Genomic DNA, 27,189 nt, shown 5'->3' with positions numbered 1-27,189 from the left:
CTGCCACGCCTGATTGAGAACACTTTGTCTTGCTTTAATCAGAAAATTCATCCTAGAATAAAATCCTTCTCCTCAAAGATTTATTAGGCCTGCACAATTGTCCTCAAAGAGGTTGTTTTGAAAAGCACTTGCTTCCAAACAGGAACATCTTGCCAAAGAGAAGCGTCAGTGGCGTGACTCAGGTTCCATCAGTGGTAAAGAGGTGGCCGGGACTCTGCCAAGACTCACCTATCCATCTCATGAGGGACGTCATGATTTGAAGATACTTGGTCTTCTGCACATTGAAGAAGGTGAAAGGACCCAAGAGGAGAGTGAATGCTGCCTGGAAGGACAACAAAAACACACACATTAGATTAAAACCCAGAAATTCTGCCAGTAAGACAAATTTATTAGTAGAACAAAGCTTGCACTGAAGGTTCACCTCCAGACATGTCCGTTTGTCATGAAACTTTCTTTTGTTGCTTAATTTTACAGCTAAGTTGGCTGACACACAGGGGGTCAAGTGAGCTGTTTGGTATCAGAGAACATGCCTGGGGCAGAAGTAAAGCTCAGGATCCTCTTGGCTCTTGGCCACTTGCTATCACTGCTCCAGCACTCCTTTACTGACACATTTCAGTAAAAGCTCTCAGTGCAGCCTTACGGAACATTAAATATTAAACTGTGGCCTCTTTGCCCGGGTACATGCTCAGTTTAGGTCTGAATAGCAATAGCCCTGACCAGTCTGCTTGCATTAACATTGATGGGGTGGCTTCAGGGTATCCCAGGCTCAACAGCAATGAGCCAGGTCTGCCTGGAACTTTTTTCCCCCGAGCTTTAGGTTGCTTGTATAAAAGATATAAGTTTTTTTATATATGGAAAAACATATAGTGGGAAGCTATAGTGTAACAGTTCAGCTCTTGACTTGCAAGCTTGGACCTGTGCAAAGTGAGGAAAAAAAAAAAAATCAGAGATATTCATAAGAAAGAACTTAATTCAGTGTGAAAATTAAAGGTTCTGTCAATGAAGAGAGACCTTTCTTGACTGCCCCCTTAGATGTGTATTAAGAGCATAGAATCACAGAACAGCTTGGGTTGAAAGGGACCTTAAAGCCATCTAGTTCCATCCCCCTGCCATGAGCAGGGACACCTTCCACTAGACCAGATTGCTCAAAGCCCTGTCCAGCCTGGCCTTGAACACTTCCAGGGATGGGGCAAATTGAACTGGGGTTTGCTGCAGCACCAGTCTGTTGCATCTCTTTTAGCTGGGTTACAAAAACATCCAACAAAGATCCATCCTAGAAATTTGGACTACACAGCTTCCCACGTGAGTTTCTTCTAGCACTCTCCTAGAGCACACAAGGCAACCACGTTGCCAGCCCATGCCCAGAGGTGATGTCCTCTGCAGCACTGTCACCTCTCTCTGGGCACCAAGTGGCACTCAAGCCCCACCTACCCCAGAGAGAAGAGAAGAGGCTTTGCTGCAGGAAGAAACAGGCTTTGGCTGTGGTCTGAACATAGACTGAAAGAAGCTACTTGTGACAGGGAGACAAAACAGGTGTTACAGAAGAGAGCCCTGCCTGTCATCCATGGGATAGCACCAGCTAGTGATACACTAACAGGTCCAAACACTGTAAGCAGGCAGTGTTTAGAAAGCCACAACACACACAGACCAGGTTAGTAGAGCATCCCAAAGGGATTTTTAAAGACAAATATTCAACATTAATATTTACACATTGCTCTTTTCCGTGACTTCTTAAAGCAGTTCAAGAAAAGGTGTCACCAGAAGTGAAGAACTGGGACTCAAAGGGGCAGGCTGCCGAGCCTCAAGGTCTCTGTCGACCCCAACAGAGTCAGGGACAGAACAGAATTCAAGCTATTTTAAGACCAGTACAACCCCCAGAAACCTTTTTTGAGACAGTTTCAGAATATCTGCAAGGCAAATTGGAAATGCCTCGCATCACAAGTACTCTCAGACGACCAAAGTAAACCCAGAAGGGGACCAGGGGAGAGAACCCTCGGTTTGACTCGTCACTTGGTGAAGACATATCCTGATCTGAGGCCATCGCTTACACCAAGTCTTGTTTTTTCTGCTTGGAAAAAAAAAGGAAAGGAAGCATGCACAGAATTCAGATTTGTGAAGCAACTGATGGCTGTTGGAGGAAACACTGAAATCACACAGAATACACCACCACAGGCATAACTGGCAAAGACTAGAAGCTAAACCAGCATTAACAGTTATGATGCTTCCAGTTTTAACACAGAAGCAAACCAGCCAGTTAAAAGCCTCTCTCGTTTGTTTTTTTTTTTTAATCTTTTTAACCTTCTCCCTCTTGTTCCTTTCTTCTAATCAGGAGCTTAACCCTACTCTCCTGCTCTCTACAGACTGCCATTCTGTCCTAGGACAGCACACAAACCCCAAAGGACTAAATAAACTTTAGACTGAAGAGCGATGTAGGGCAACAACCCAGAGCAAACCATAGACACCAACTCTCTTACTGAAAATTATTCTTGAGTTTGTGACTAATCTCTTTCAACCTCCTCTCCCCCAAAACAGACACTGCTCAACACAGCCTCCCTTCAAATCACGTTAATAGCTCCTGTGTCAGCAAGCGCTGAAACACAAAGAGACGGACGAAGGATGGTGATAATTAAGGAACAGGTGTCTGCTGCAAATGAGAATGCACCAGAACCAATTGGCAAAACAGCCCCTCAAACCATAGCAAGGATTGACACAGCACACAGCTGTGTGTGAAATCCAGATTTGTCTCACACACCGAGGAAAGAGCTGTGTTAAGGTAGAGGTGGGACTGAAAAGCACCAAAAGCATCATTAGGTGCTGGAAGAACCTGTGTCTCTTACATGCTCCCCAACATCTGCTAAAGAAGCAGAAAGAATTCTTCTGATTTACTCTCCACCTTTTGCAGTGATTCTCCAGTCCTCAAAGCACCCTAAAAAATTAAATCCATTGAGCAAAGCTTTCAACTCTGCTCCTCTCTGGGCGTTACTGCTCAGCTCTCCGGGAACAGGCCCAGGTTGTTGTGCTTGAATGGCTGGATTCCCCTCCCATCCTTTAGCATGATCAGTATCTTCTGCTCTTAACAAGATCCTGGAGTTGGTCCAAAGGAACCAAGTGAGAGATTAATTCTAGTGCAATAAAAATTTATTACCTTTTCCACTTGATGTCCATTAGTGATCCGAGATGGATATCCATGGATCAATACAAACAATGCTAAGGCCTGCAATGAGATAAGGGTGCCCTGCTCTATAGGGATTTGTGCCAACCACTTTTATGAATGGAGGCCACAGCACACACTGGACTGCTTAGAAGGAGAAAGGCTGGGCAGAACAGGGCAGTAAACAGCCAGATTAACATAATTTTGAAGTGCAGTGGTGTACAGCTCCACCGGATTGAGCACAGGGCAGGACAAAGGGGTCAGCTCCTCACCAACAACCAGGACACAAGGAGCAAGGACTTAGTCCTTGGATTAGAACTAATCTCATCATCAATCCTCAGAATAGTCCCAAGGCCAGGAACCCTATTAAAAACATCCCTAAAAGCACGAGAAGAGACCACAATGCTTAGCAGGAGGATGTCTACTTTCTCTACCTCGTTGTGCCAGACACCTCAATGCTCTTCCGACCCATTAAGTTAATTAGTTTCATAACTTCTCCCTAAGGAAAAAGTAAATCCAAATAAGCACTTCACACACATACCCAAACTTTCCACCTGATGTTTCCCAACATCAGGTCTCTCCCAGAGGGAAATAATTTACAGGGTGCTTCACTACACATGTAATTCAAACTATCTAAAACCTACATAGAAACCTGCACCAGTCATCCCTGCCAGAAATCGAATATGCAGATCCCCAACACATCAAAAAGCTCTCCCAAGTTTTCCAGTTCACCTCTTGAGCCAGCCAAGATATGTTCTAGGAGTTTATCATTCTCTTCCTAAGATTCAGCAAATTAACCCAAGGCAGAATGACCGTAGTCTACTTTGATTAAAGATTTTTCTACTAATGAAGTGGTTTCGTATTAGAAACAAACAGGCACATGTGGCTGATTCATTGCTAAACTCAAAGGAGGTAAAGGAATGCTTCCCTTGGCTAAGGAGGAGAATTGGACCTATTAAATACTGTTCATATTCACAGGATGGCAGAGAGAAACCTTTACAGTGCTTTTGCACAGGGCTGCCTATTAAGAGTGATTCCCTAATTTCTGTCCAAACTCCTCCATTGAACAGGAAAGGCCAGAAAAGTCCCCAGGCTCATAGTGGAGGGTATGTGGAACCCACACATAGCAAATAAATGTAAAATCCCTTCTTTTTCCTTCCTTTCTTATGCTGAAAAACAGCATGAAGATCCAGCATGCTAGTGTCTGAAAAACCACTGTTTTTCTTGCTTTTACTGACATTTCCAGTCAGAAAATGAGAAGCCAGTGAGGGTAGAAGAAAGAACAGCAGCTTGTCACCCTGGATTACACTCTTCCCTGCAGGTTAGTAGGAGCCACAAGCAGCACACCAGCTTGTTCAGCCCCTGGGAGGGTCTTCAAATCCATTCCTCCCACCAAGCCAAGCCATAGCAGTACAGGCACCAAGGTTTGGGAGCTTCTCTGAGCTGGCAACTCAGCTGACACCACTTTCCCAGCCTCTGCACCTGTCAGCTCTCAGTATTTCAAAATGAAAAAGCAGGCTGGTCAACTCGAGTCTTCTTGCCACAGGGGAACTAGCTAGGGCTTACCATTGCCTGGAATATATTTTTATATATATTTATATATTTCTAAAAGTATATTTTATTAAAGCTCTTATGCTAAAACTTGGTTATGTAACCTTGTTTATTGGCTTATCTTAAAAAAGCAAAGAGTAAGATCAAGCGTTAATAGGACATCTGGCTGGTTTTTATCAGCTTAGTTTCAGCCAAGAGGACCACCAAGAGAGCTCTCAACCACTAAGTGATGGCCAGCTAATGCCAAGAGTCTTTCAGACCATACAAACATGCCTCAAGCCAGTCAGAGGGCTGTTTGACCAAACAGGTTCTTTATTGACCTGAAGGGTCCATCCATCACTCTGAACCAGTACAATTCAATAGCTTTCATCTGCTTCCCAGCATGTGGCTTTTACAAAGGCAGCCAATACAGCTCAGGAAGCACAATTAGCATCCCAAACGTGGCTGATTCATGTATTAGATGCAGTAGTTACAGCATTATGGCTAGTGCCTGCATACATTTGCAAGAGGACCATCTCAAAAGCCAGCCTCATTCATAACTGTCATCAGAACTTGCTTGTTTTTATGCTCCACAAACTCATCTGTAAGAATTGCATCTGTCTTTGGTGCTTGCCAAGTAGTGAATTAAAAACAGTAGCTATTGCTTCTTCTTGATTCAGAACCTGGAAGTGTTCAGACAGGTTGGGTAGAAGCAGGATATTTACCTGAGCAAAGTGAGACCATGAAGATTAATCTTGTTAAATACAGCAAATGCACCAGGAGCAGAGCATAAAGTTTGACAGTTTTTGAATAAATGCATTTATGCAGCACAGGGCTGTCATACCAATGAGAAGTTAATAAGTTCCAGATAACAGGGCAATGATCCCTCAGTTTTAATGTGAAGATAAGAGGTAAAAGAGATGTTGTAGCACTCACTCCTTAAATATCTATCTCCCTTTGGGCCCCAGCCACCCTGCCTTTTCCTTTTCTCCTCCTTTCAGCCTTCCACACCCTCATTCAAAAACAGAACCCAGCCCAAACCAAATCATTCCTTGGAGTTCTTGTTTACCCCCTTGACAGAAGTGACAGTATCTCAGACAAGCTTCATTTTAGGATGGTATCAACTCCATCTCTGCAGATACCGATGTTTAGATTTCACAGCTGTTGAGCAGTAGTACCTCTGTCCCGCAAGACAGAGCACAGCAATAACCCCACTCTGATGGGGGGCAAGCTGACATCTGATGAGAAAGTCACTGGTTTAACAAAATGGATCACTCTCCTTGGTAGACTATGACACCTTGGCAGAAAAGCTGAGGGTTTGGGTGCTTGATCCAGGACTGTGGGTACACAGCATTCCCACAGCAAAGCATGACTCTGACAGACTGAACAAGCACTTCCCAGAGGAAGCTTTGTTTGATTCAGAGCTCAAGGAAAGTCTCCTTGAGCACGGCAGGAAAAAGCAGACATTTCTTACATGCTGTCAGAAGTGGCAACTCTGACACCCGCTCTGCTTCTGCAAGACGTCCCCGAGCTCAGAGCTATTTCACAACTCAGATGAGCCCTGGAAGGGACAGAGGAAACAATCCAACAAAACCAGACTGCGCAAGTACAGAGAACAAACGAGATGTCAGGAGAACAGGGATGCTCTGTTCCCACCTCAGGTGCTTTCCACTAGAGTGTGTCACATCTAGGGGGAAAAAAAAAAAAGCCCAAAAAGCAAAACTTGATTTATCAGCATGGACACAAGTCAGAGGTTTTACCCCTGGTTGGAAGGCTGAACCAAACCTATTGTCTTCAGTAATTTCTTAGGAATGAGTGTCTATTCACATCCTCAGAGAATTTTTAGGGCTGACTTTGGAGAGAAATATTAAATGCAAGGGGCTTTCCCCACACCTGTTTGGGACTCCTAGATAGAGAAAACAGCTTAATCACATTTCAGCAGCTCCAACACACACCTGCAGCCTCTGGTAGCTCCTCTGCATGCACTTCAAGTTGTGCTACCCCACAGTAGGCTCCAGTCACTGCTGCCACAGCCTCAGTCCTTTTCAGATAAAACATATCAAGGGAAAAGGGTCTCGAGCACTGTGTCCCCTCTGCCATCTCTCCTCCCCTTCACTGGGGTGACAAGGCCATGTTTCTGTCCTGCATGAGCTCATATCTCAAGCTAGAGAGCCAGATGGCCCATCAGTGAGGGCGGCAATCCAAGCTTTCCTTGGTAAAGCTTTACCCCTTGCAGTGGACAGTACAAATATAAATACACAAAAAGAGTCTGATTGTTCAGGAAGGAGCTTTTTAGAGAGATGGGGGAAAAAAAAAATAAAGCTGAAAATCCACAGCCTCTCAAGGCTGGAGGCAGGGCTGCAGCAGGGGCCGTGGTGATAGGCAGCAAGTTATCAGCAGACAAGCTGTTATGAAGCTCAGAGTTGGTTGAAAAGAGATAAACCAGCTACAGAACAAGGATTGCTCAAAGAAGTTGGGAGGCAAGAGGGATTTTAACCTCCAGATCCCCTGTAGAGTCAGGAAGTCACAATGGAGGGAGGATGCAGCTGCCAGACATCCCACAAGGAATATTTATAGATAAAGAAACAAGGGCAGTAACGCTTTGGGTACAGCAGGCATCTGCTGCCACAGCAGCTCCGGTAATTAACGTGCCGCTCTCGGGACACCTGGCAGAGGTTTATAGTCATAACTCACAGGAGGCGTATTCCTGGCACTGAGGAACCTTCCCCCACCTTTTCCCCCAATTCCTTCAGGCAGGGAGAAGATATCCTCCAGGAACTAAGACCTCAGCTGCTGCCAGGCTGGTTTTTGCCAGCGAAGTGAGTGGCTTTTGACCTACTCGCGCTCACAGTACCCTTTAAGCTGGATGCTGCCTGTCATGGTTCCAGTGCTACAGTGATCCCAGAGCCTCTTCCCAAATGGAAGACCTTCTGCCAGAGATGGAAAGAAGGATTTGTATCCCCAAAGCTACTGACTTCAGCGGATCTAAATATTATTGATAGATTTTCAAAGGCTCCAGCCCACCACCAGGGTTTGATTTTGACTGCTCAGCAAGCAAACAAGTGTACTTGTCCCAGCTCCTTACAAGCTCTGACCTTGCTGGGCATCCAACACAACAAGCCAGCATCTGAGCAGCCTCTAAGTGCAGCTCTGGGAGGCCAAGGCAAAAGCAGCCCACAGACAGCAAAGCAGTACCTGAGGGTGCTGCTCTCCTCTCCCTTCCCCACCCTCACTGAGGGCCACAGCCTGTTTCTGGAGTTGGCCCATCTCTGAGCACCAGAAACTTTCCATTTTGGAAAGAACACTCTGGAATATTGAGTTCTTCCTCCACTTAAATTGAAGGAATTCAGGCACAAAGTGTTTTCAGAAAGTCATTCAGCGCAAAGATTGCATTCCCTGGCACACCTGGGGTGTGCAGGACCACAGCCAGCGGCAAGCTTGCACTCTCTGGGGTAAATACGCTTCCATTATCATTTTTCACAACAAGAGAAAGATAGAGGCCAGCAATAACCCCGAGGTGACTGGCATCTAATTTTTCATCATTGGAGTATTTATGGCACAGCCGTTTGCAGCATCTTGTAATCACTTTACCGCCTCCTTGACCCCTGGCTCCCCCTTATTCTGCATCTCCTAATTGCATCTGAACAAGCAGGAGGGAAGCAGCAAAGTGGATGGATGCAGGAGAGCTGAATGGTTGGGTTGTGATACTTGGAAGGGCAGCAGAGATGCTGCAGAGCCAAGTTTGGCTGTACCCCCACCACCAGCTTGCTTTGATCTCCCACAGGGTAGGAAAGTGGAGCTTTCCTCCTTCCTGACACTGGGTGACCTTGAGAAGCTGTCCCTTGCCTGCCCAGTTTATTAGCACTGTACAAGAGATTAATGAGTTCCCTCCAACAAAGTGCGAGGGCATCATCTTTATACACGGATACTTCCCGAAATTCCTGCATATTCGTAGCCTCTCCTGGCAGGGCATTGGCAACTACAACAATATTTATATTGACTACAGAAACCCCTGGGATAGACAGCACAAAGCGAGGAAGATGTGGACCAGCGTGACACAGATGCACAGAGGGCCCTGCAAACATATCAAGCTACAAGCTGTCAGGGGTAGGAGGTACTTGGGCTCAGCAAGGATGAATGTTCCTGAAGGCCACTAACCCCTTGTCTGCCACAACACCTACAGTGCCCCCACAACAAGGTCGTTATTTTCCCTCTTTACTTCTTCCCCTACGAACTTCTCAGTTGAGTTTCACAGGGTTCTCCAGTTGCCTGGAGGATTCAGCTTCAGGGACAGCATTAACCGGCTCACTGTGTCAGGGAGGAGTTGCCTGAAGGGAAGAAGGAAACATCTCACACTTTGTAGCTACTTAGCAGCAGCACAAAAGAAGATATAAAGCTTTGGTGCCTGGGGCTAGTGGGGTGTCTGTTGCCCTGAGCCTTCTCCTCTGCCTTCCCTGTGCAGTGCACACCAAACCTGTGCAACAGGCTTCAGAGATCAGCTCTGCCCCAGAGCATTATACCGACTTCAACTTACAAGATAAATCCCAGCTGCATTATTTGTATTTATAGTCCTGCTTACAGAAGCATGAGCCACGTGTGGGATTTGCTGATGTAGTCCAAAAATCCACATTTTTGGACAAGAGCGTCAGTGATCTCACCCAGACATAAAGCACAATTTAGGATGATATTAAGAAGTTGCAGACTTATTTAGGAGCATAAAGATATACCAGTCTGTCCAGAGCTCTTTCATCTCCAGCCGCTGGTAATGTTTGAAGAGGCATAACTGCACAGTTCTCCAGCCCTGGTGCTTTCTACCTGCACATTAAGGAATTAAACTATCATTTCAGGGGATGAGAGATCCAGACTGCTGTCTTACTCGAAAATGCTGATGTGAATCAGGCAGGCAGCAAGGTCAGACCTCTGTTTAAAAACAAAGCTGATGTTAAAGCACCGAGCAAAATACTGGAAAATATGCTGTTGAGAAAAAGGCTTATACTGCATTTCCCAGGGGAGTGTTTAGCTGACTTAACAGGTCTTCTCCAACTCTGGCTTCTAGGATGGTGTCGCTACCACAGCACAAAATAACACTGCACAGGGGATATTTACTACTTATTTTCTACAAGTGTTCTGAAAATGAAAGATTTGTGAGTCTGCTGAAACAGTCTAGTCCAAGAAAGGAATTTTAAAAGGCCCTTTTTAAACCGTTACAACTTGGTGTAGGGAGCGGGTGATCACAAATATCAGTTCTGACACCTGCCCTATTTGGGAGAGATTGGTCTCCAGTATCAGGAGAGAACAGTGTCAGCTTTGGTGCCTTGCTGTCCAAGTGAGCTGACTCCAAAGGACAGCTTTATTCAAGGAAAGCAGCAGCATGGCCTCTCAGCCTTGCCAGGGTGGCTGTGCTGGGAAGAGGGGCTGTGGTTTGAGCCCAGTACCGCCACTGGTGAGTTCCCACCTGCAGCAAGTGCCCAAAAGCAAACAGAGAAGTGTGTCTGAGCTCACCAATGGTCTCTGCCCATCACAGCAGCCACGTTGCTTCTCTTAAGGGCTGGTAGCCCCTGCAGCACACCTGGTCAGGCATATAAGCAGCAGCACAGCACCGTTCCCTTTCAGACAGCCTTTGCCAGCCTGCTGGAGATGGGACAGGAGAGGGACAGGATTGGGCCTTTGGAAAAGCTCAGCATCCAAGTGACAGCACAACCCAAGCTCCACTTAGGAAAAACCCACTTCTCATTGTGAAGTGAACAGACAGCTCTGTACAGAAAACACATTCCAGTCCCCTGCACTATTGATTTTCCAGTGAAAAGAGACAAGCTAATCCATTAATGCTAGTTGCTTCAATCCGTGGTCTTGCAGTTGCTTCACTCTGGTACCAAAGGCTGACTCTCCCATCCAGCCCTAGCAGCAGGGAGCTTTGCCTTCTGGCTGATGTTTCTTTTACTCAAAATGCCATCAGTTACAAGGAAGCAAGAAAAATCACACATCAGAAGCTGAACTCCAGCTCTTAGGTCACTAGTACAACAAGTTTATATTTCATTCTCACAACACCACACTTGTCTGCCTCTCCTCCTGCCAGCTCAGGAAGAACCTCTTAGTCACAAGGCCAGTTATTATCTGAAGTTTCCTTTGCATCAGGAAACACAAGGGCTGTGGGAACCTCCAGAAGAGCCAGTTCATCTGTCACAGGCATATGATGAGCGAGCAGCTGAAAGAATTTATTGATGAGCCCACGGAAGAATGGACCAGGATGAAGGAGGCAGGATTTATACCATATTAACAAGGCTGTGTGCCAATTTCAACCTATTAGTTGCACAATAAAAAGAGCTGAGACTTGCCTTCCCATCCCACATCCAAACACCATTTATTTTAGCTGAACTTGGCTCTTGTACTACTTCAACCACTTCAGACCAAAGCAACAACTTAACTGACCTCACTTTTTGGAAGCTGACTAGATGAGAGGCATGAGAAGACTCCAATCAGCCCCCGAGACTGGGCTTTTCGCCAAGCAAAGCTGTATTTCAGAGGCACCTGTAACAGTTAGGGCTACTGAAATTTATGCTTAATGCAGTTCTAATTCGTCTCCTGCCAGAGCAATGGCTCAAAACTCGGGTGCCTGTGTACACAGTAATGGCACAATATTCTGGATCCTTGAGAAGCTTTTCCCTATTTTGAAGGCTTTCAGAACTGCATCTAATGCACAGAAGTAACAGCTGCCTTTTTTGCACATTTGTTTCTATTTCTAAATCAGTATCATAATAAACCACATCAAAGCATTTGTGGTAAGGAATATAATGTGGTATTTTTGGCAAGAAGGTCTTACCATGAATAACTTCTTATAGGATATGCAGGGTGACATGCTAATTCTGCCCCAGTCCTGATGCATCCTTACTGCAAGCTGAGGTAACCTAGAACACAACAATGCTACAGTTTAAGCAATTTCTTTAAACAAGGTGATGGCTTCACACCATCAGGATAAACTTCCATCAGCTTTTCTTCCTTTTTACTGGCTCACTCTGGGAGCCCAGGACAAACACCCCAAGCCTTTTTCATTGAAGTGCTGCGAACTCAGCCCTCCCTGCTCCAGCCAGTGAGGCAGGTTCCTTCCCCACCACTGGTTCTCAAGGTCTCTAGACACTGAGACCTGTAAGAATAAATATCCAGGAGATAGCAGCTGTGACCCATTTATTACCGGATGCTGCTGCAGGGCACAGCTGAGGAAGGCAGGGCAGAGGAAAAGCACTTGCTGCAAAGGGAACAGCAGAGCAAACCCAGGTGCCCTTGGAAGCAGCACTCTGCTCGCAGCACTGCTCCAGCTCTGTTGCTCCAGCTCCCAGTTGGCAAGAGACAGCTTAGATCAAGCATGGATGTTCAAGTACTGCCATGAGGGTTCCTCTCATAGCACTGCTAGGAAGCAAAATATAAAGCAAAAAAACCCACAAAAAAAAATAAAGCTACAGAGGCCAGAAGGCAACCACAGACAGGCCACAAAAGCACTGCGCGCTGAACAAGCCGATAAAACTGCCCTAGTGCAGGTAAACACATCTGGAAAGATCCGTTTTGACAACGAAAATCAGAGCTTCCTTTACCCAGAGCAGGGTGAAGGCACAGCTGGGAAGGAGAAACGCTGAGGAGGGAAGCAGAGCACGTACACCGGCGGCACAAAGCACGGCGCTCCAGCCCAGAGCCGGAGCGGGCCGGGAAGGCAGCACCGCGCCGCGGCGGACGGGATCTACATCAACACTTATCAGCACAGCCCTCACATTTGCCAATTAAGTTCTGCTGGCACTGAGCAATTGTACGTGTGTCCTCAGACTACCTCCTCCTCACCCCCCTGCACAGCCTCCCGCAGCTGCAGCCCAGCCCCGCTCTGGTCACTGATCAGAGCGTCGGGCCGGGGTGACATTGTCCCCTCCTGAAGAGGGATGGTAAGCGCCTGCGAGCCCGCTCATTTTATTCACCGCACAAGCACATTTCCAACTGGGATAATCTCCATTAAACCATCTGCACTCCCATCCTCGCCCGGCCTGCACCCGCTGGGCTGCCTGCGATACTGCAGCATCTGTGAACCGGCACAAGCGGATGCCGCGTCCCTTTCCCAATCAGCTAAAAAAACCAACGGAGACTCAGACAGAACAGATGCACCTGGGAGCTTTGACGCGCTACCGAGCCAGGCTACCAGGAGTACCTGTGCCAGTGCCTCTTCTCAAAGGCATACGGCTCCCCTTGAGAATTTAAGCCATTTCCTTTCCATCATGGGAAGGCACCATGTCCCAGATTGCCAGAAGAGGAGGGCTGAAGAGAAGAAAGGTTTTAACTTCAACAGCTGCCCTGGTGCAGAAGAGAAGCGTCATTTGCCAGGTCATGAAAGCAGTTTGGGTCAGACACTCTGAATGGCTGCTGATCCCCAGGATTTAATCTCTTATTTATTTCAGTATCTGCTTTCTAGAAACAGAGGCTATCATGTCACATTTCTACATCACTGGAACAGACAGACAAGAAAGTATTATGACGAAAGATCTGCAACTGAAATCCACTGCCCCTGCCCCACAGCCTCCACAGCAGAGGCCCCGTGGACCTTACAGAGAGCATGATAAAGTGACTGCACTGAAGTGTGAATTCAGCAGGGAAAGAACACAACCCCGTCCTCAGCATTGCCAGAGACAGCCAAGGGACTTGGGAGTCACTCCAGCTGTCGAGGACATGACAGGGTGGTGATGGATCTGAAGCAAAGATAGAAAGCCATCGATCTGCTCTAACTGTGATCAGTGCTTGCCTTCAACAAGGTCGCTGGGCTGCCCAACACACGCCTTCCTTCCAGCCCATTTGCCCTGCGGGGTCTTGCCCTCGCAGGCATGGAACAGCATGGGAAGGCTCACCCTGTAAACGTCCCAAAAAGGAGGCAAATACTAGCAGCAAGTGATGGGACAGGAGAAGAAGTCTATTTACATATTTCCTGCACTTGCCTTCACTTATTTGTTTTGCAAACCTTTATTTTCCAAAGCAATTTATAAACAAGAAGCGAGACAACCATTTGTTCAGACAAAGGTTAATAGGGGCCTAGTGGTCTCTGAAGACTCTGCAGTCACACTTAGGTGTGAAATCCTGGAGCAGCAATAAAGATGCTGCACAGACAAGGAAGTCTCAAGAGAAGAATTTAATCTGTCTAAATATTCTCATTATGTACATAGTTTTCAGCTTCCATTCACAGTAATCAGAGCAGAGACAGCTTCCAGAAGCCTTTTTGGACAATAAGGCGTGAAAAAGGATTTTTACGTCAGTCATTATTCCTCTCTCCATCCCCAGCTTGAAGAGTAAATGTTTGAAATTATTTTTGTTGAAAAGAAGACACAGTGTTGGGAGAGAAAGAGTCAACAGGAGGAAGGCAGCACAGGTCTTTGGCAGACTGGTGGGACTTGGCACAAGACAGCTCCCATTGGCATCATTTGCCCAGAAAACCTCAAATAGATTATTTCTCCTGGTAGTCCAAAATAGGTTTTCTGTGGGGTCATGCACGGAGTATGAAATATAACACTACATATTCAGAGAACTGCTTCACTGGAACGGGCAAGAGGTTCCAGTTACATCCACCCATCTTTCTCCTAAAAGTCATTTTAACCTAAATACAGTACTAGGACGAGGTAAGAAAACTAGAGGCAGACATCTAGGACAAAAGGGCTGATCCAAAAACTCAGCTGTTTTCTTTTGGGATCACAGTGTCCATCTGTCCCCTTGCCACAGGGGAACTTAGTCTGCAAAAAGAGACCTTGTTTGTCCACTGAAACGTGGAACCCAAATTATTCCATCAAGCAAGAATTCAAAAAAGAAAGTTAAGACAACAGAGCAAGTTCTCTGTGGGTATGATCCTCTGGGACCAAGGGAATAGCTGTGCTCTTGATGCATTTCACCCCTCCTGTCATGTTGCCTTTTCCTCTTCAGACAAGCAAGGTTCAGCTTTACTTGCATGGTCAAAACTCTACTTCTATACACGACAAGCTTGGACAAAATGTGTAGAGATAATGACAATGGTTTACTACTGAATTTTTTGCTTGAAGTCAAGTGACTTCCTCCCCCTGCCCTCCCATGCCCAGGTTTCTCTTAGAAAGTTCAAGAGTTCAACTGGTCACTAGTTGTCCACATTGCAAACAGGACAGTGGGGAAAATATTAACCAGGATAAAGGGGGAAAAATATGACCCATCACAGCCACTTGAGAGGCAGCCCAAACTCAAGGACGTGGTCAGTACTGTGGTCTGAATGCTTTATAAATGATTACATCTCTTACTTCTCCCTAGAGAAGTCACCATCATCTCTGTTTTCTGGAGCATGAAAGCACACAGGTCAAGCAGGGAGTGGGACTAGCAGAACTGGAGGTAGAACAAGTCCCAGTTTACTCCCATACTCGCCCAGTAAGAAGCATTAGAGACCTTAAGAGAAAGTCACTTGAAGGTAATGCTGACACCCAGCAGTCCCCTGAAAATAGTTATGGTGAGAATTGCCCCCCAGCAGTAGCCCCCTACAGACTGGTCTGTTCTCCCACAAACAACCCCTCCGTCCTTCTAAGGGGGAGCAGAGGAAAGCACTGAAACCTCATCCCAGTCACTGAGCAGGAAAGGATTAACACTAGCGAAGACTTTGCAGATATTTATTCTCCAAATCCACAAGACAAGCAGAGGGAAAAGCTCCTCTGAGAGTTATGTACACAGACTGCAAGTCTAATGCTTACACAGTCTTAATTTTTTTAATTTTGCAAGTCCTAACAACAATTATCTTCATGAATTATAGACATAATATCCGAGAGATGCAGGCAGTAATTAATGCATGTCTGCCTTTTCTGACTAGCTCCTTCTGCTGGGTCAGGGAGAATTATTGAAATTCAGGAAGGAAATCTTCAATCTTCTGGAAGTTTTAAAGAAACAGACCAAAACACAATTTAATAAAGCAATAATATTTCTCTTAAATTATTAAGTAGACTTTGACATTCACTTATATTTCCAAGGCCCAGCTCTTACTTTTGCAATAACGCTGGTACAAGTGTACTCAGGGATGTGATCCACTGCACATCCAAAATGTACTTACTGCAAAATTGCCTCAAATAGTCTTTACCTCTGGATTTCTCTGTGCACACACAACCACCCTCACTCCCTGCACTCCTTGTTCCTGAAATTCTCACCAAGACCCTTAACAGAAGCCACACTATCCAGTACTGGCATCCCATCCTCTTTTCCTTTTGCCCTACTGACATGTCTCCAGGTAGGAGCACTCAACACTCCCCAATATCTAGAAAAGCCATTTCATCATCCTTTGGGAAAAACCCTGGTTTCACAGCAGAACCCCAGCACAGTAATAGATGCAATAGACAATCCTGAACTAGACAAAGCTATTACTAAAGCAGCATATAGCACTGGATGTTGTCTAAGCTGGCTGTTTCCATCATCTTTTAAACAGCAGATTCTCCTGCAGCATTAACAATTTTATTCACATGAAGAATGGACTCAATGATCCTTGTGGGTCCCTTCCAACTCAGGATATTTTATATTCTAAAGCAGTCGAGTGAGCTTAATATACTTCAGTATCTTGACAACAATTACCCCCAAGTGAATATTACTTAGCCAGCCACTAAAAAACCCACTGAAGAAAAGCCCAGCCTTTGGCAAGAACATCTCACCTGCTTAAGCAATATAAAACTACAAAACAAGACGGACAGAACTCAAACTCAAAACCATAAGGATCATTCTGATGGCCAACAAGTTCACACACAGCCATGTCATCAAGAACAGGAAGGAGGTATATGGCCAAAAGGGCCAGATTGAACTAAAAGCTTCACACTGTGTTGTTCACTTGAACCACATTATCTCTACAGGAAAAAAAAATCTTTATAACTAGAAGCAAAGTTTAAGTGGCAACAGTGGTCATCCCAGTTCCAGAAACTCACCAGGTACAGCCTGTAAGCATCAATCCGTCGAATTGGCCCCCAGCACTTGTCTGTGTCGTTGTACTTTGTGCCATCTCCAACACTACAAGAATGGTTGCCAGTGACACTGCTGGGAAAGGAGGGAGAACAAAAGACAGTAATTAACTCCTAGCAGATGTCTTCCCCTCTCCTGCATTCAAGAAGGAAGAATGAGCAGAGGCCATTCCTCCCCTCCCTCCCTGAACACTCTCCCTCATTCTGCTTTCTGGACTGTGTAACAGAGCAAGTCACTGAGTACTGGGCATTTAAAAGCAAATTCTCGAATTACCTGCAGTTATTTGCAAGATTGGTCATTTAGTCATCAAGCTGGCGGGTTTAGGTCATATGGAGATCACTGAGGTTTCCCATTTCCAAGACACAAGTCCAAATCCAGCCCATCCCAGATTTGATCAAACCACTCTTTTTCATTATCTGTTTCTTTGAGAAAGGCATCACTCTCAGTCCAGTGCGAAGTCCACATAACATCATCACTCTCTGGTCTCTGACTTAATAAGTATCACACCTCTCAGCCCTCACCCAAAGAGACAGAGAAGCTAAAATATTGCAGAGTATTGCAATCAAACTTTTGAGCAACAAGTTCCATGTCTACAAGTGCTGAAGCTGGAAGTGCTTCCCACCCGAGGACTCTGGAATCAGGTCGGCTACTTTGCAGGCACTCGGGTGGGGAATACAGAGCAACTTCACCTTCCCACCCTCAAGAGATGAGCTGTACTTGAGTCATTTCTCCACTTCACTCTTCAGAAAGTAGAGCTGATCCTAATGAGGTTTATAACCCCATCAAATCCAAAGCCTGCCCTCTTCCCTGTTAGCATCCAACCCCTCAGCAATAAGCACACTTACCAGGTCACCTGCATGAGAGAGACTGGTACTGCTGCTGCGTAGATTGCCAGATCTCCATAGAGGTAGATAATTATGCAGAAATAGAAGAGGTTGACACCCACTGCAGAAAAAGGAAATATTATCCAGATACTGCAGAGTACACAGAAACTCTTGTACTCTGCAATTCAAATATACAAAATTTTTAAGATCTTAAAAATCACCATTTGCCTCCATAATTTCCTTCCTTCTGCAGCAAACTCCACCCAAGCTCAGGGAACTTACCACGGCACAGGATCTGATGGGGCATGAGGGGCCTCAGAGCTCCACTCTGCTTCCTTCAATACCTGGCACTGACACTAAACCCTCTAGTTCAAGCCCATCCTGCAGTCAAGACCAACAGGTCTCACATAAGTCACCTGCCAGACGAAGCTGTCAGCTTGGAACAGCCACAGGCAAACATCCAGCTGATGCTCTCAGACTCGGTGTGAGCACAATCTGACAAACAATGAAATGCAGAGAGAAGATGCTTTTAGTCTCTGCTGATTCCAAATCCTCTGCTTGCAAATCTGCAAGACCTTCACATTAGGGACTTGGCCCTGCAGAGCTCAGACTCCACAGGGCTGAAATGGAGCTGCTTTGGAAGATTCCCTACCAGTGGCAACTTGAGCCAAGGTATAATTCTGCAAAGCTTTAAAACTCTGTATCTCAGCCCTCTTACCCTTCCACCACCATATATGATGTTCACGCCCCTACTGATTTTTTGGATTTTTTTTTTTCTTTTTGAAAAAAAAAAAAAAAAAGAAAATGCTTGCCCTGCCTTCACCTAGCAGATTAAAAAAATCTTGCACAAATTAATTGGGTGCACAGAACAGCCTTACTGGGGCACAAGAAGATACTGCTGTGGAGGGCTAAAATCTGCAGGGACAAAGAAACACTTGATGAGACCACAGGATTCTCTTCTTCCAAGCAAGTCTGTATAAATCTCACCAAGGAAAAACAAATTGGAAGACATTTTAGTTCAGAGACAGGTGAGTTACAGAAAAAAAGCCTCACATTTGTTTCATTTAGGAAGTTGACACTGAAGGAGAACAGCTCAAGGAACCTGCCCATACTTTCGAGTTGTGTGATGCCAGCTGATGCTTAATCCTAATGCAGCTTGAGCAAATCAATTCACCTGTGCAAGCCTCACCTAACACTCACAGCTGTGACAACTACCAACAAGGACAACACTGCTGCAGGAATGTGGACTCATATTTCTACAGCTTAGATGCCCCAAAGTTTTCTCATGTTTTGCCATCATACTGCCCCTGGACCTCAGAATGTTAGGAAACATCTTCCTTCATTTAAATGAATTATTCAATATGCTGAGCCTACTTAGCATAAAACATTCCTAAAAAGGGGCTGTATCAGGAAAGCAGCAAGAAAACTTTCCTGTTTCTGTACAGCAGCACTAAGTCAGTGCTCTAGACTTGTTCCTGATTTGTCTAAAAAGACAAATGGAGATATTACAGAAATTGTCAGATCATTCCATATAGTTTCCCCCTTGTTTTCTTGCTCTGTGAAAGATTGAAGATGGCTTCACAGTTAAGGAGTCTCTGCACTGTTCTGGAGACAGCAACAAACTACGTACCAGTCTTCCCCAGTTTCCCATTAAAAAGGGTTGAAGGTTATAACAAAATATCTGAAATAGGACAGAAACTGCAGACACACTAAGCTTAGTACTGCAGACTCAGACAGATTCTGTTTTGGGATCTCCACTGGTCTCAGGCCTCAGCTGCCCTCCCCACACAAAATAAGGCTGACACAACCACAGCAGCACCACCCAGTACCAACAGCACACACTATATCCCTGTTTCAGTGCAGACTTCCCTGTCTGTAGGAAGTCCAGGTGATAGTCCTCTCCCAAACTCATCTTCTCAAAGACAGGAAGACTTTACCATCAGTTCTTTTATAAACTGCTGCTGACCCTCCCCAATCAATACTTTCATTACTGGGCACAAAACAGAGAGAAAAAAGAAAATCAATGACTTCCTGTGAGGAAACAGTATGATAGATGTGCCTGCAATCTATTACTGCAATAAATGACTACTTGGTCCCAGAAGAAAGCACCCAACACTGCATATTAAAAAATAAAAAAATTAAAACAAGAAACAGAGCAGTTCTTCAGAGCCAGCTCTTTCAAAAGAGCACACAGGCTCTTCACAGCCTAAACCTAAGTCAGCTCCCTTTAAGAAAACAGACAGTCTGAAATTGAGATTTATCCCCAGCTTACCTCCTAGGACTGCAGATTCAACTCCTGTCAGATTGCTGAAAATAAAAATCAGTCAAGGGAAAGGAGCAGAGATCTCACTAGAAATCAGAGGCTTTGAGGTCTATGGCACAGCTTTCACCAGCCTTCACTCTGAAGGCTGTAAAGCCCTGAGACAGCCTGGGTTTGGATCCACGCTTCGTATATCGTGAGTGAACACCCACCCAGACATTTGTGAGCTGTGAAACCACATGGGTTGGTGCCTGGAGCTGAGAATTCCCCAGTGTGGCCCAGTTTCTCAGCACAAGGCAGCAGACACTGGTCACTGAGCCCTTACTGAAGGCCCTTCTGTGCAGCCATCGCGAGGGAGCACCTCAGCACGGATCTGCAGAGGGAGGTACTTCACTCCTCTGTCTCTGCAGCCGCTCCCAGGCCAGAGGGTGTCTCTGAACCAGGACTCAGCAACAGGAATGAAGCCTCATTGCTGAGCTCAGAGGAAAGAAAAGCAGCAAATGAGTTACAGCTGCCCCAGACTCTTCCCATCTGGAAGTCACCAGTTAAGTCAGGCCGTGGTCTGCAGCTGTTCCAGTGGCCTTCCTGCAGACAGATTCATCCCTTTGCGATGGGCTCAATAGACCCTGGGGAGGATCCCTAACACAGAAATCAGATAACTGTGGCTAAAGCAACATTAAGAAGAGGGATTAAGATTTAAGAGTACTAAGCAGTTTATTTTACTTTGCTCGGAAGCTACATTGGTGCCGGCAGAGAGAGGACACGTATTCCCAGCACCCTCTAGTGTCTGAGCACCAGAGAGGTCCAGAAGGCACTTGCCCAACACCTGCCTGGTTTTGGGGCATCCTTTTCAGCTCCCCTTTGAAGCATATGCAAAGAAGGGGCCTCCTGGAACTTGATTATGAGGACTCTCTGTCTCCCGTGACCCCCCAGCCCTCCACAGCCGAGGCCTCAGAAACACGGCTAAACCCCATTACCTGCTGATTGCCCTCAAAGCACTTCCAAATATTACTCCTCAGAGGAATATTGAGAGACAGGGAAGTGTTCACAGTGTTTTATAGATAGCAAAGCAAACAAGGAAAAACTTCTCTAAGGTCAGAGCAACTCAGTGCTACAGACAAGACCAGGAACAAGACGTTTCTGACACACTTCTCTTCCCTGACTAGAAATGTGGCAGCCTGATCCAAGGTGGATTATTCTGATGGTCCTGTGTGATTTAAATCTGCAAAAGCCAAGAAGAGGCATTCATGAAAATTAAAAAGTTTTTTTTTCCAATTAGACTTTAAAATCAGAAATAATAGTTCATAGAATCTTCACTACTTAAGCCCAGCTGTCCTTCAGAGGCAACAGCCTTACGCTGGCATAATGCTGATGTAACGTAGTGGAAAAAACCAGCCCGTCACCTCTTTGCAAGGTGGCCAGTGAACAAGGGAAAACATCATTTTCCACAAGAAATGGGGCCTGACAGGTTCAAAACTGCACAGCCACGGTGTCTGATGATGTTCTGGCTCTGCACAGCATTTCACTGTACTGTTTCACAGGTTTCAGAATCCCTACCACTGTAGTTTGCATTTCTGTTGCACACAGCAATGGACAGGGATGTATTGCAGTACGGTTACAAGTTTGTTCCCTGGCATACAAGCAGCATTTAAAAACAGAAACACAAGCCAGCTGCCTGTCATATGCTCAGCGGGGACCCTTTCAGCAGTTCATGTCCCAGCAGCTCTCTTGATGATTCCCCAGGCACAGGCAATTCCCAGAAGCTCCCACCAGAAGTCTTTCTCCTTCAGACTGATACGGGGCTCAGGGAAGCCTGAACGTCTTATTCACAAATACTACAACCAAGATGGAACTGGCAAACACTGCAGCTGGGCTTTACTGCTTTAAACAGTGGAGATCACAGAGGACAGATGCAGTTCAAAGGCAGGTGAAGGGCAGTCAGAAAAGGCACTGACTCACACTTGCCTGTCTCGAGAAACTGGGCCCATAACCTGCAGTGTTTTGCTAGTTCTGTGCCCACCACAGCAGGTTCTGGCCCACTTGGCCCATAAATACTTCATAGAAACATCACACAGGAGGATGAACACAGTCCACAGAGAGAAGGAATGACACTTTTGGGTGGAATTATCACAAACTCAGGATGCAAACTCACACTGAAAAAAACCTTGCAAACTTAAGCAACAGCCATACACACAATGTCCAGGAGGGCCTTTTGAAAATATGCATCACTTACCTTTATTGAAGAACATGGAAGCCATTTGGCCCATTTCCACCCTCTCAGTGATTTCAAAGATATTGGGTGAGCCACGTCTCTCTGCACGATGGAAAAAAGAAGCGTTTCAACCAATCCCTCCAGTAAACCCAGAGGCCAAACTACTTGGACACTTGGGAAGCCCTAGCAGCAGTTTGAAGGACAGTTTGTACAACTCCACAGCTGCAGAGTCACTGGTCCAATTACTCTACCAAAGCTAGGTTAAAAGTGTTTAGAAAATAAGATGTTCTCATCTTAGTGACCTAGAAGGAAAAGATCTTTATCAGACTGCAGAAGGTAAACTGAATTCTCAATGAGTCTTATCTTGCAAATGTTAAGGACTTTGGGATGTGAGCACATGGAACTAAGGGTGAAATGGACAGAGGAGTCCACACTTGTGGAATTCTCTGGGACACTGTCTGCAGAGAAAAGGTCTTGGAGCAGCAAAGGCGTGAACTGGGTACTCACGAACTGACAGGATAGGCCGTGTCTCTGCTCGCTCGTAGCCATCTGGGAGGAGAACATCACTGTCAGATACTCCAGAGGAAGAATCTTCATCCTCATCATCCTCCTGGATGAAAAGACCAGACCACTGCTGAGATATGTGTTACCCACAGTAAAGGCTTCGGCACCACCAGTGTCACGGTCACTTCCAGACACTCAAAAGAAGGTCTCAAACAGGGAGGGCAGGACATGCAAGCAGGTAAGGTAACACCAGGGAGACCTTGGGATGCTGTGGAGGGCAGAAGAGGGCACTAGCAGAGCAGGCTGAAGTGAGTGACAGGCTCTGCTGTCCCAGCCTGAGGTCACGCACACAGCAACAGTGCCCAACTCCTGTAGTGATACGTGGCACAAGGAAGTCAGAAACTTCAGGCAGATCTGCAGCGCTGCAGAACTGGTAGAAAAAAACATAAATCTAAACATATAAAGTCTCAGCTAGTCAGAGCAGGCAGGTCTAGCCCCTAACTCCATCCCACTAAAACACAGGCAGGGGTCTAAATCAGTGCAAACAATTATGCCTCCCTCTGATCCAGAAAAGCCACAAGTAAGCTTTACAGGAAGGGCATAATTCAGAACTGTCCACTCCCTGGGATACAGCCCAAGTAACAGCAAGGACATTCCAGCCTGTCCCAGTTAAATGACCTGAGATCAGCAAGGATTTATAGTCCTCAGCACACTCCAAATAGCACCAATATATTGGCTGCCACCTCTCCACATTCACTGAGCAGCGCTTCTGGGCAAGGAGAGCACGATCAGTAAGAAATGTGAACAGCACAAGAGATTTTTCAAAGCAGGAGCAGAAAATCCTGTCTTTAATGAGCAACCCCACAGGGAACTAACAGCCGTATTTTATATGGCAAAGTTAAGTACAGTAGAAATTTATTTCTTTAGAGTTAGTAACGAGGCACGGCAAAGAATCAGAGGAATCCCAGGCAAATCCTACAGGATAGAACAACACAACAAAACATAAAATTAAACCCCACACAAACCTTGCGTTTTTCCATTCTCTTCCATCTCAGCTGGGCATTTGCAGCAGCCATGGCTTCCACCACAAAGGTCGTAGTCATATAGCTACAGAGAAAGGAATTCAATTGATATCATCAATAACAGTCAAGAACTGTCACTGAAGAGAGATGGAGAATTATTCCCATCTGTTTGTAGGAGCAAAAAAACAAACAAAACCAACCCTTTTGCCAGCTCCCCACACACTGTTTTGATAGTGTTTCATCTCGTTTTATTGCTCCTTTCTGCTCTTGAGATTCAGGTGTTCAAGCAGACCACAAAATGCAATAAAGTATAACACGCCTTCAGACACAATAAGACACTTTAGATATTTGGAAGGCACCTTCCTGGTGTTTCTGTGGGTTGAAGACAGCAAAAGGACTTTGCCCTTTGCTAGAAAGCAAGTTTCCTTCCTCTTTTTACAGCCTAGGATGAGCACAGTACTATTCTGAAACTCATCTATTAGGGCCTGTGGCAAAGGTACTACAGTCTCTTAAATAATCTTACAAATGGCATCAGAAGCAAAGCAGCAATAGAAGAAGGAGAGATCACACATGCATGCAAATACACTTTGCTGGAGGCCAGGGGAAAGGCTGTTCAGGGAGACAGCGAGAGCCTGATGGAAGGAATATCATTATCTCAGCTAAAAACTGTCCTCTGATATTAATAAATTTAAAAACCCCCTCAAATCAATCTTATTTAAGGCTTTAAAGTGGTTTCTCACTGCTTTAGGAGCCAGACTCGCTTATCGAGCTCAAATGAGAGATTAGTTTTGCAAGAATAAAAGAAAGTGCTGAGGTCTGTGTGGCAATTTCCGCCCAGACTTTTCCTGCACTGAAGGTGCCCAGCGGGCACGAGGAAGTCACAAGCACCAGAACAAAAGCCACAGAGCAATGCAGCTCCCAAGGCACATACTCCTTTGAGCTGCACCTTTTCAGTTTAGTCCAGTGCAGTTCTGGTACACAGGTTTGGAGCTTTGTGCTCTTCTGCTGACCTTGAAGGATTTTCTGCTGGTGCTGAGCTTCATACATTGAATTTATGCTTTTATACTAATGTAGCTAAAAGGAATTGCTTACAAAGCTCCCAGTTACTGGTATCCCCACAGTTTACAGCATCCAGCTCAGAGGTGAGGCACTAAAAGCATTATTACAGCCAGTAATGACCATACAGTTCCTCTGTTTAGCAGCACCTAACAGATCCCAAAGGCTCTGGCTCAAAAGGCATGTTCAGGCTGAGAGAGCTGGTTATTGACAAGGCTGGGACTTCAAAATTCCATTCTTACAAATGGCAGGAGGGGATTTTGGTTTTATTTTAAAAATTCTTATTTTTATTTTAAAACCAAGCAAGAAGAGATTCACAGCCCATCAGAAGATGGCAATTCTATCAATAGCTCCTCAGACACCAGCGCTGTATCCACAGCCTTCAGCTCCATCTGCTGCTCCAGCATGGAGGCACCTGGGCAGGAGCTCATGGTGAGCCAGTGGGAAAATCAGGAGAGCAGCTCCAAGGTCTCAAGTAGTGAAGGTCTGGAGGGGATAAGATAGGCCTGGCTATACATGAATTTGTTTTCCTGACGCTCTTGCAAGTGTGAGAGCATTGCTAGAAGCCCAGAGAAAGCTCACACACCTGCATCACATCTGTAAGTCACAGAACAGAAGCATTACCCCACGTCACCAGTGACACGAGTGGTGTTTGGGCAACTGATCCATGACAGAGGCAAGCATGGAACATATCCACAGCAAGGACAAAAAAGGAAACTGGGAGAAAGGTCCTAGAAGACTCTGCACTGGAGGAAAAGTCTTGCCCATCAGTCAGGAAATGGGATGTAGCACCATACTGCAGGCAGTCAGGAAGTGCATCCCTCCAAATCAGGGCAACACCACTGCAGAGACCAATCCTCAAGGAGCAGAGCACAGGAAAGCAGCAAAAGTCAACACTGTCCTCAGAGCTCCACCCAGCTGAACCCCCCCCCAGTCCCCCAGGGACACACACTCGTGTCCTACCTCATAAATCCCAGGAACATGAGGAGGATGAGGCTGACGAGCCACCCTGCTGTCGCAAAGGCCTTTGGCATCGTGAGGGCTCCTGTCCCGACGATGAGGTTGAACATGTAAACCAGGCCAACCTGCAACCAGCCACATGATCCAGCATCAGAGCGTGCCAGGAATCACCCAAAACACCTCACACATGCACTGACTCACACAGAGAGGGCAATCCTTGAGCGGGCAGGGTGGGAGCAAGAAATAACTAGAGGAGGGGACTGATAACCACAGGGAACAAAGTGAGTGTCAGCACATTTCTGGAAAAACTGATATTCCTCTCCCTTTTCCTAATTATTTTAAAATATTTTTTCTTTCTATTCTAACTCTTAAAGTTAGAAAGTACACGAGCTTTTTATTTGTTTGTTTTCAAATCACTGCCTTCTACCAAAAGCTCTACACTGTGGGTTGGGGTCTCTCCTTGTTTTCAACCTGAACCCAAGCAGTTATAACTGTGCACCTGAGTTATCTTTCAGAAGTGCTTGTTCTTCTTTATTCTTAGTCAAGCAGGAAATATCCAAAAAGAATTCTAATTCAAAGCCTACTTGACATTTTACCAGTAAGCAGCTGAGCACCTTCTGAAGAAGGGATTTTACTTCCTGAAGGGAAAGGATTTTATCTTCTCTGGCAATGAGCTTTTTTACTGCTCAGGGACAAAAGAGAACTCTGCACCTGGACAGGACCCCCCAGGCTATGCATTTAGCTGAATTCAAGATCAAAACTTGCCACAAAGTTGTTGTGCTTTGGGGGTTTTATTTTAATATAGGTCAGAATCTCTCCAGAGGAGAGCCAGTAAAAAACTGTCTCTGAGCACACTTTTGTGGGCGTGGAGCAATTACCATCAGGAGAACTATTCCCCAGAGACCCTGCAAGCACTTCACTGGCATAAGCACAGCAAATTCATCATGTGCTGAACCTCCCAGAATGGTGATTTTCCTTAACTTTGGTCAAGCAGACAGAGACAAGGATGATGCCCATGAGTTCAGTCTGGTCAGACATCTTCAGGGAAAGGGAACAGTCACAGCCTTTGAGATTACTCCAGGAAATTCATGCAACACCAACTTAACAACATAAGAGCAGGTGACACTAATCCTTGAGGGTCCAAACGTCCCAGTTACTGCCTCAGTTCTCCATTTTCTCAGCTGTGTCCTATTTCTGCAACCTAATATCCTGTTCTTCTAAATTCAATCCTTAACATGGGGATGAAAGTTTTAAAGCATTTAAAAGCCAGCACACAGATTTCAGGGCTGATTCTGTATCTAGTGAGTTCACTTCAGAAAAAAAAACCAAAACATGTTTGCAAAGCTCTGTTTTTAAAAGCTGACATTTTATGAAGACTTGTGGCTATGAAAACCAGTATTTCCAGTAACATAGGGAAGCAGTAATTGGCTCTGGAGTTGCACCAGCCACCACATTACAGGAAAGAAATATCCTGACTGCTAATTTTAAGTGAAGTGGTTTAAAACAAATTACTGCAACAGCTACAATTAAGTAAACTTTGAGAAATTCAGGGGAAAGCTTATATAAAGTAACAAAAGAGAAGAAAGTGGCATAGTTTCAATGTCACAGTTCCTCCAGTTTATGCTGCTTCACATTACGCTGTGGATTGAGGAAAACAGTAATAAAATACAAGGAAAGTGGGTAAAAGGATGGAAGAGCTGGTGTGG

The 27,189-nt window shown here is 45.5% G+C and overlaps 1 protein-coding gene across 3 annotated transcripts in view; it reads right to left on the bottom strand.

Moving 5' to 3' along the window:
- TMEM104 (transmembrane protein 104) overlaps positions 1 to 27,189 on the bottom strand; it is a 41,925-nt gene that overhangs the window by 12,809 nt on the left and 1,927 nt on the right. For 2 of the 3 annotated variants that reach the window (XM_027749626.2, XM_039390321.1), the window contains exons 3-9: positions 25,487 to 25,608; positions 23,471 to 23,552; positions 22,449 to 22,551; positions 21,963 to 22,043; positions 17,491 to 17,590; positions 16,612 to 16,720; positions 229 to 322 (exon numbers count right to left, since the gene is read on the bottom strand). In XM_027749626.2, the coding sequence (XP_027605427.1) occupies positions 229 to 322; positions 16,612 to 16,720; positions 17,491 to 17,590; positions 21,963 to 22,043; positions 22,449 to 22,551; positions 23,471 to 23,552; positions 25,487 to 25,608 (691 nt within the window). The remainder of the gene's footprint in view (positions 1 to 228; positions 323 to 16,611; positions 16,721 to 17,490; positions 17,591 to 21,962; positions 22,044 to 22,448; positions 22,552 to 23,470; positions 23,553 to 25,486; positions 25,609 to 27,189) is intronic. The other variant, XM_027749627.2, reaches the window with a different exon arrangement.

This window comes from Pipra filicauda, unplaced genomic scaffold, assembly GCF_003945595.2.
Source record: "Pipra filicauda isolate LSUMZ 115617 unplaced genomic scaffold, ASM394559v2 scaffold80_size11013439_pilon, whole genome shotgun sequence".
Classification (NCBI taxonomy): Eukaryota; Metazoa; Chordata; class Aves; order Passeriformes; family Pipridae; genus Pipra; species Pipra filicauda.
The sequence above is the reverse complement of the archived record's forward strand: the minus strand, read 5'-3'. Positions and strand labels throughout refer to the sequence as shown.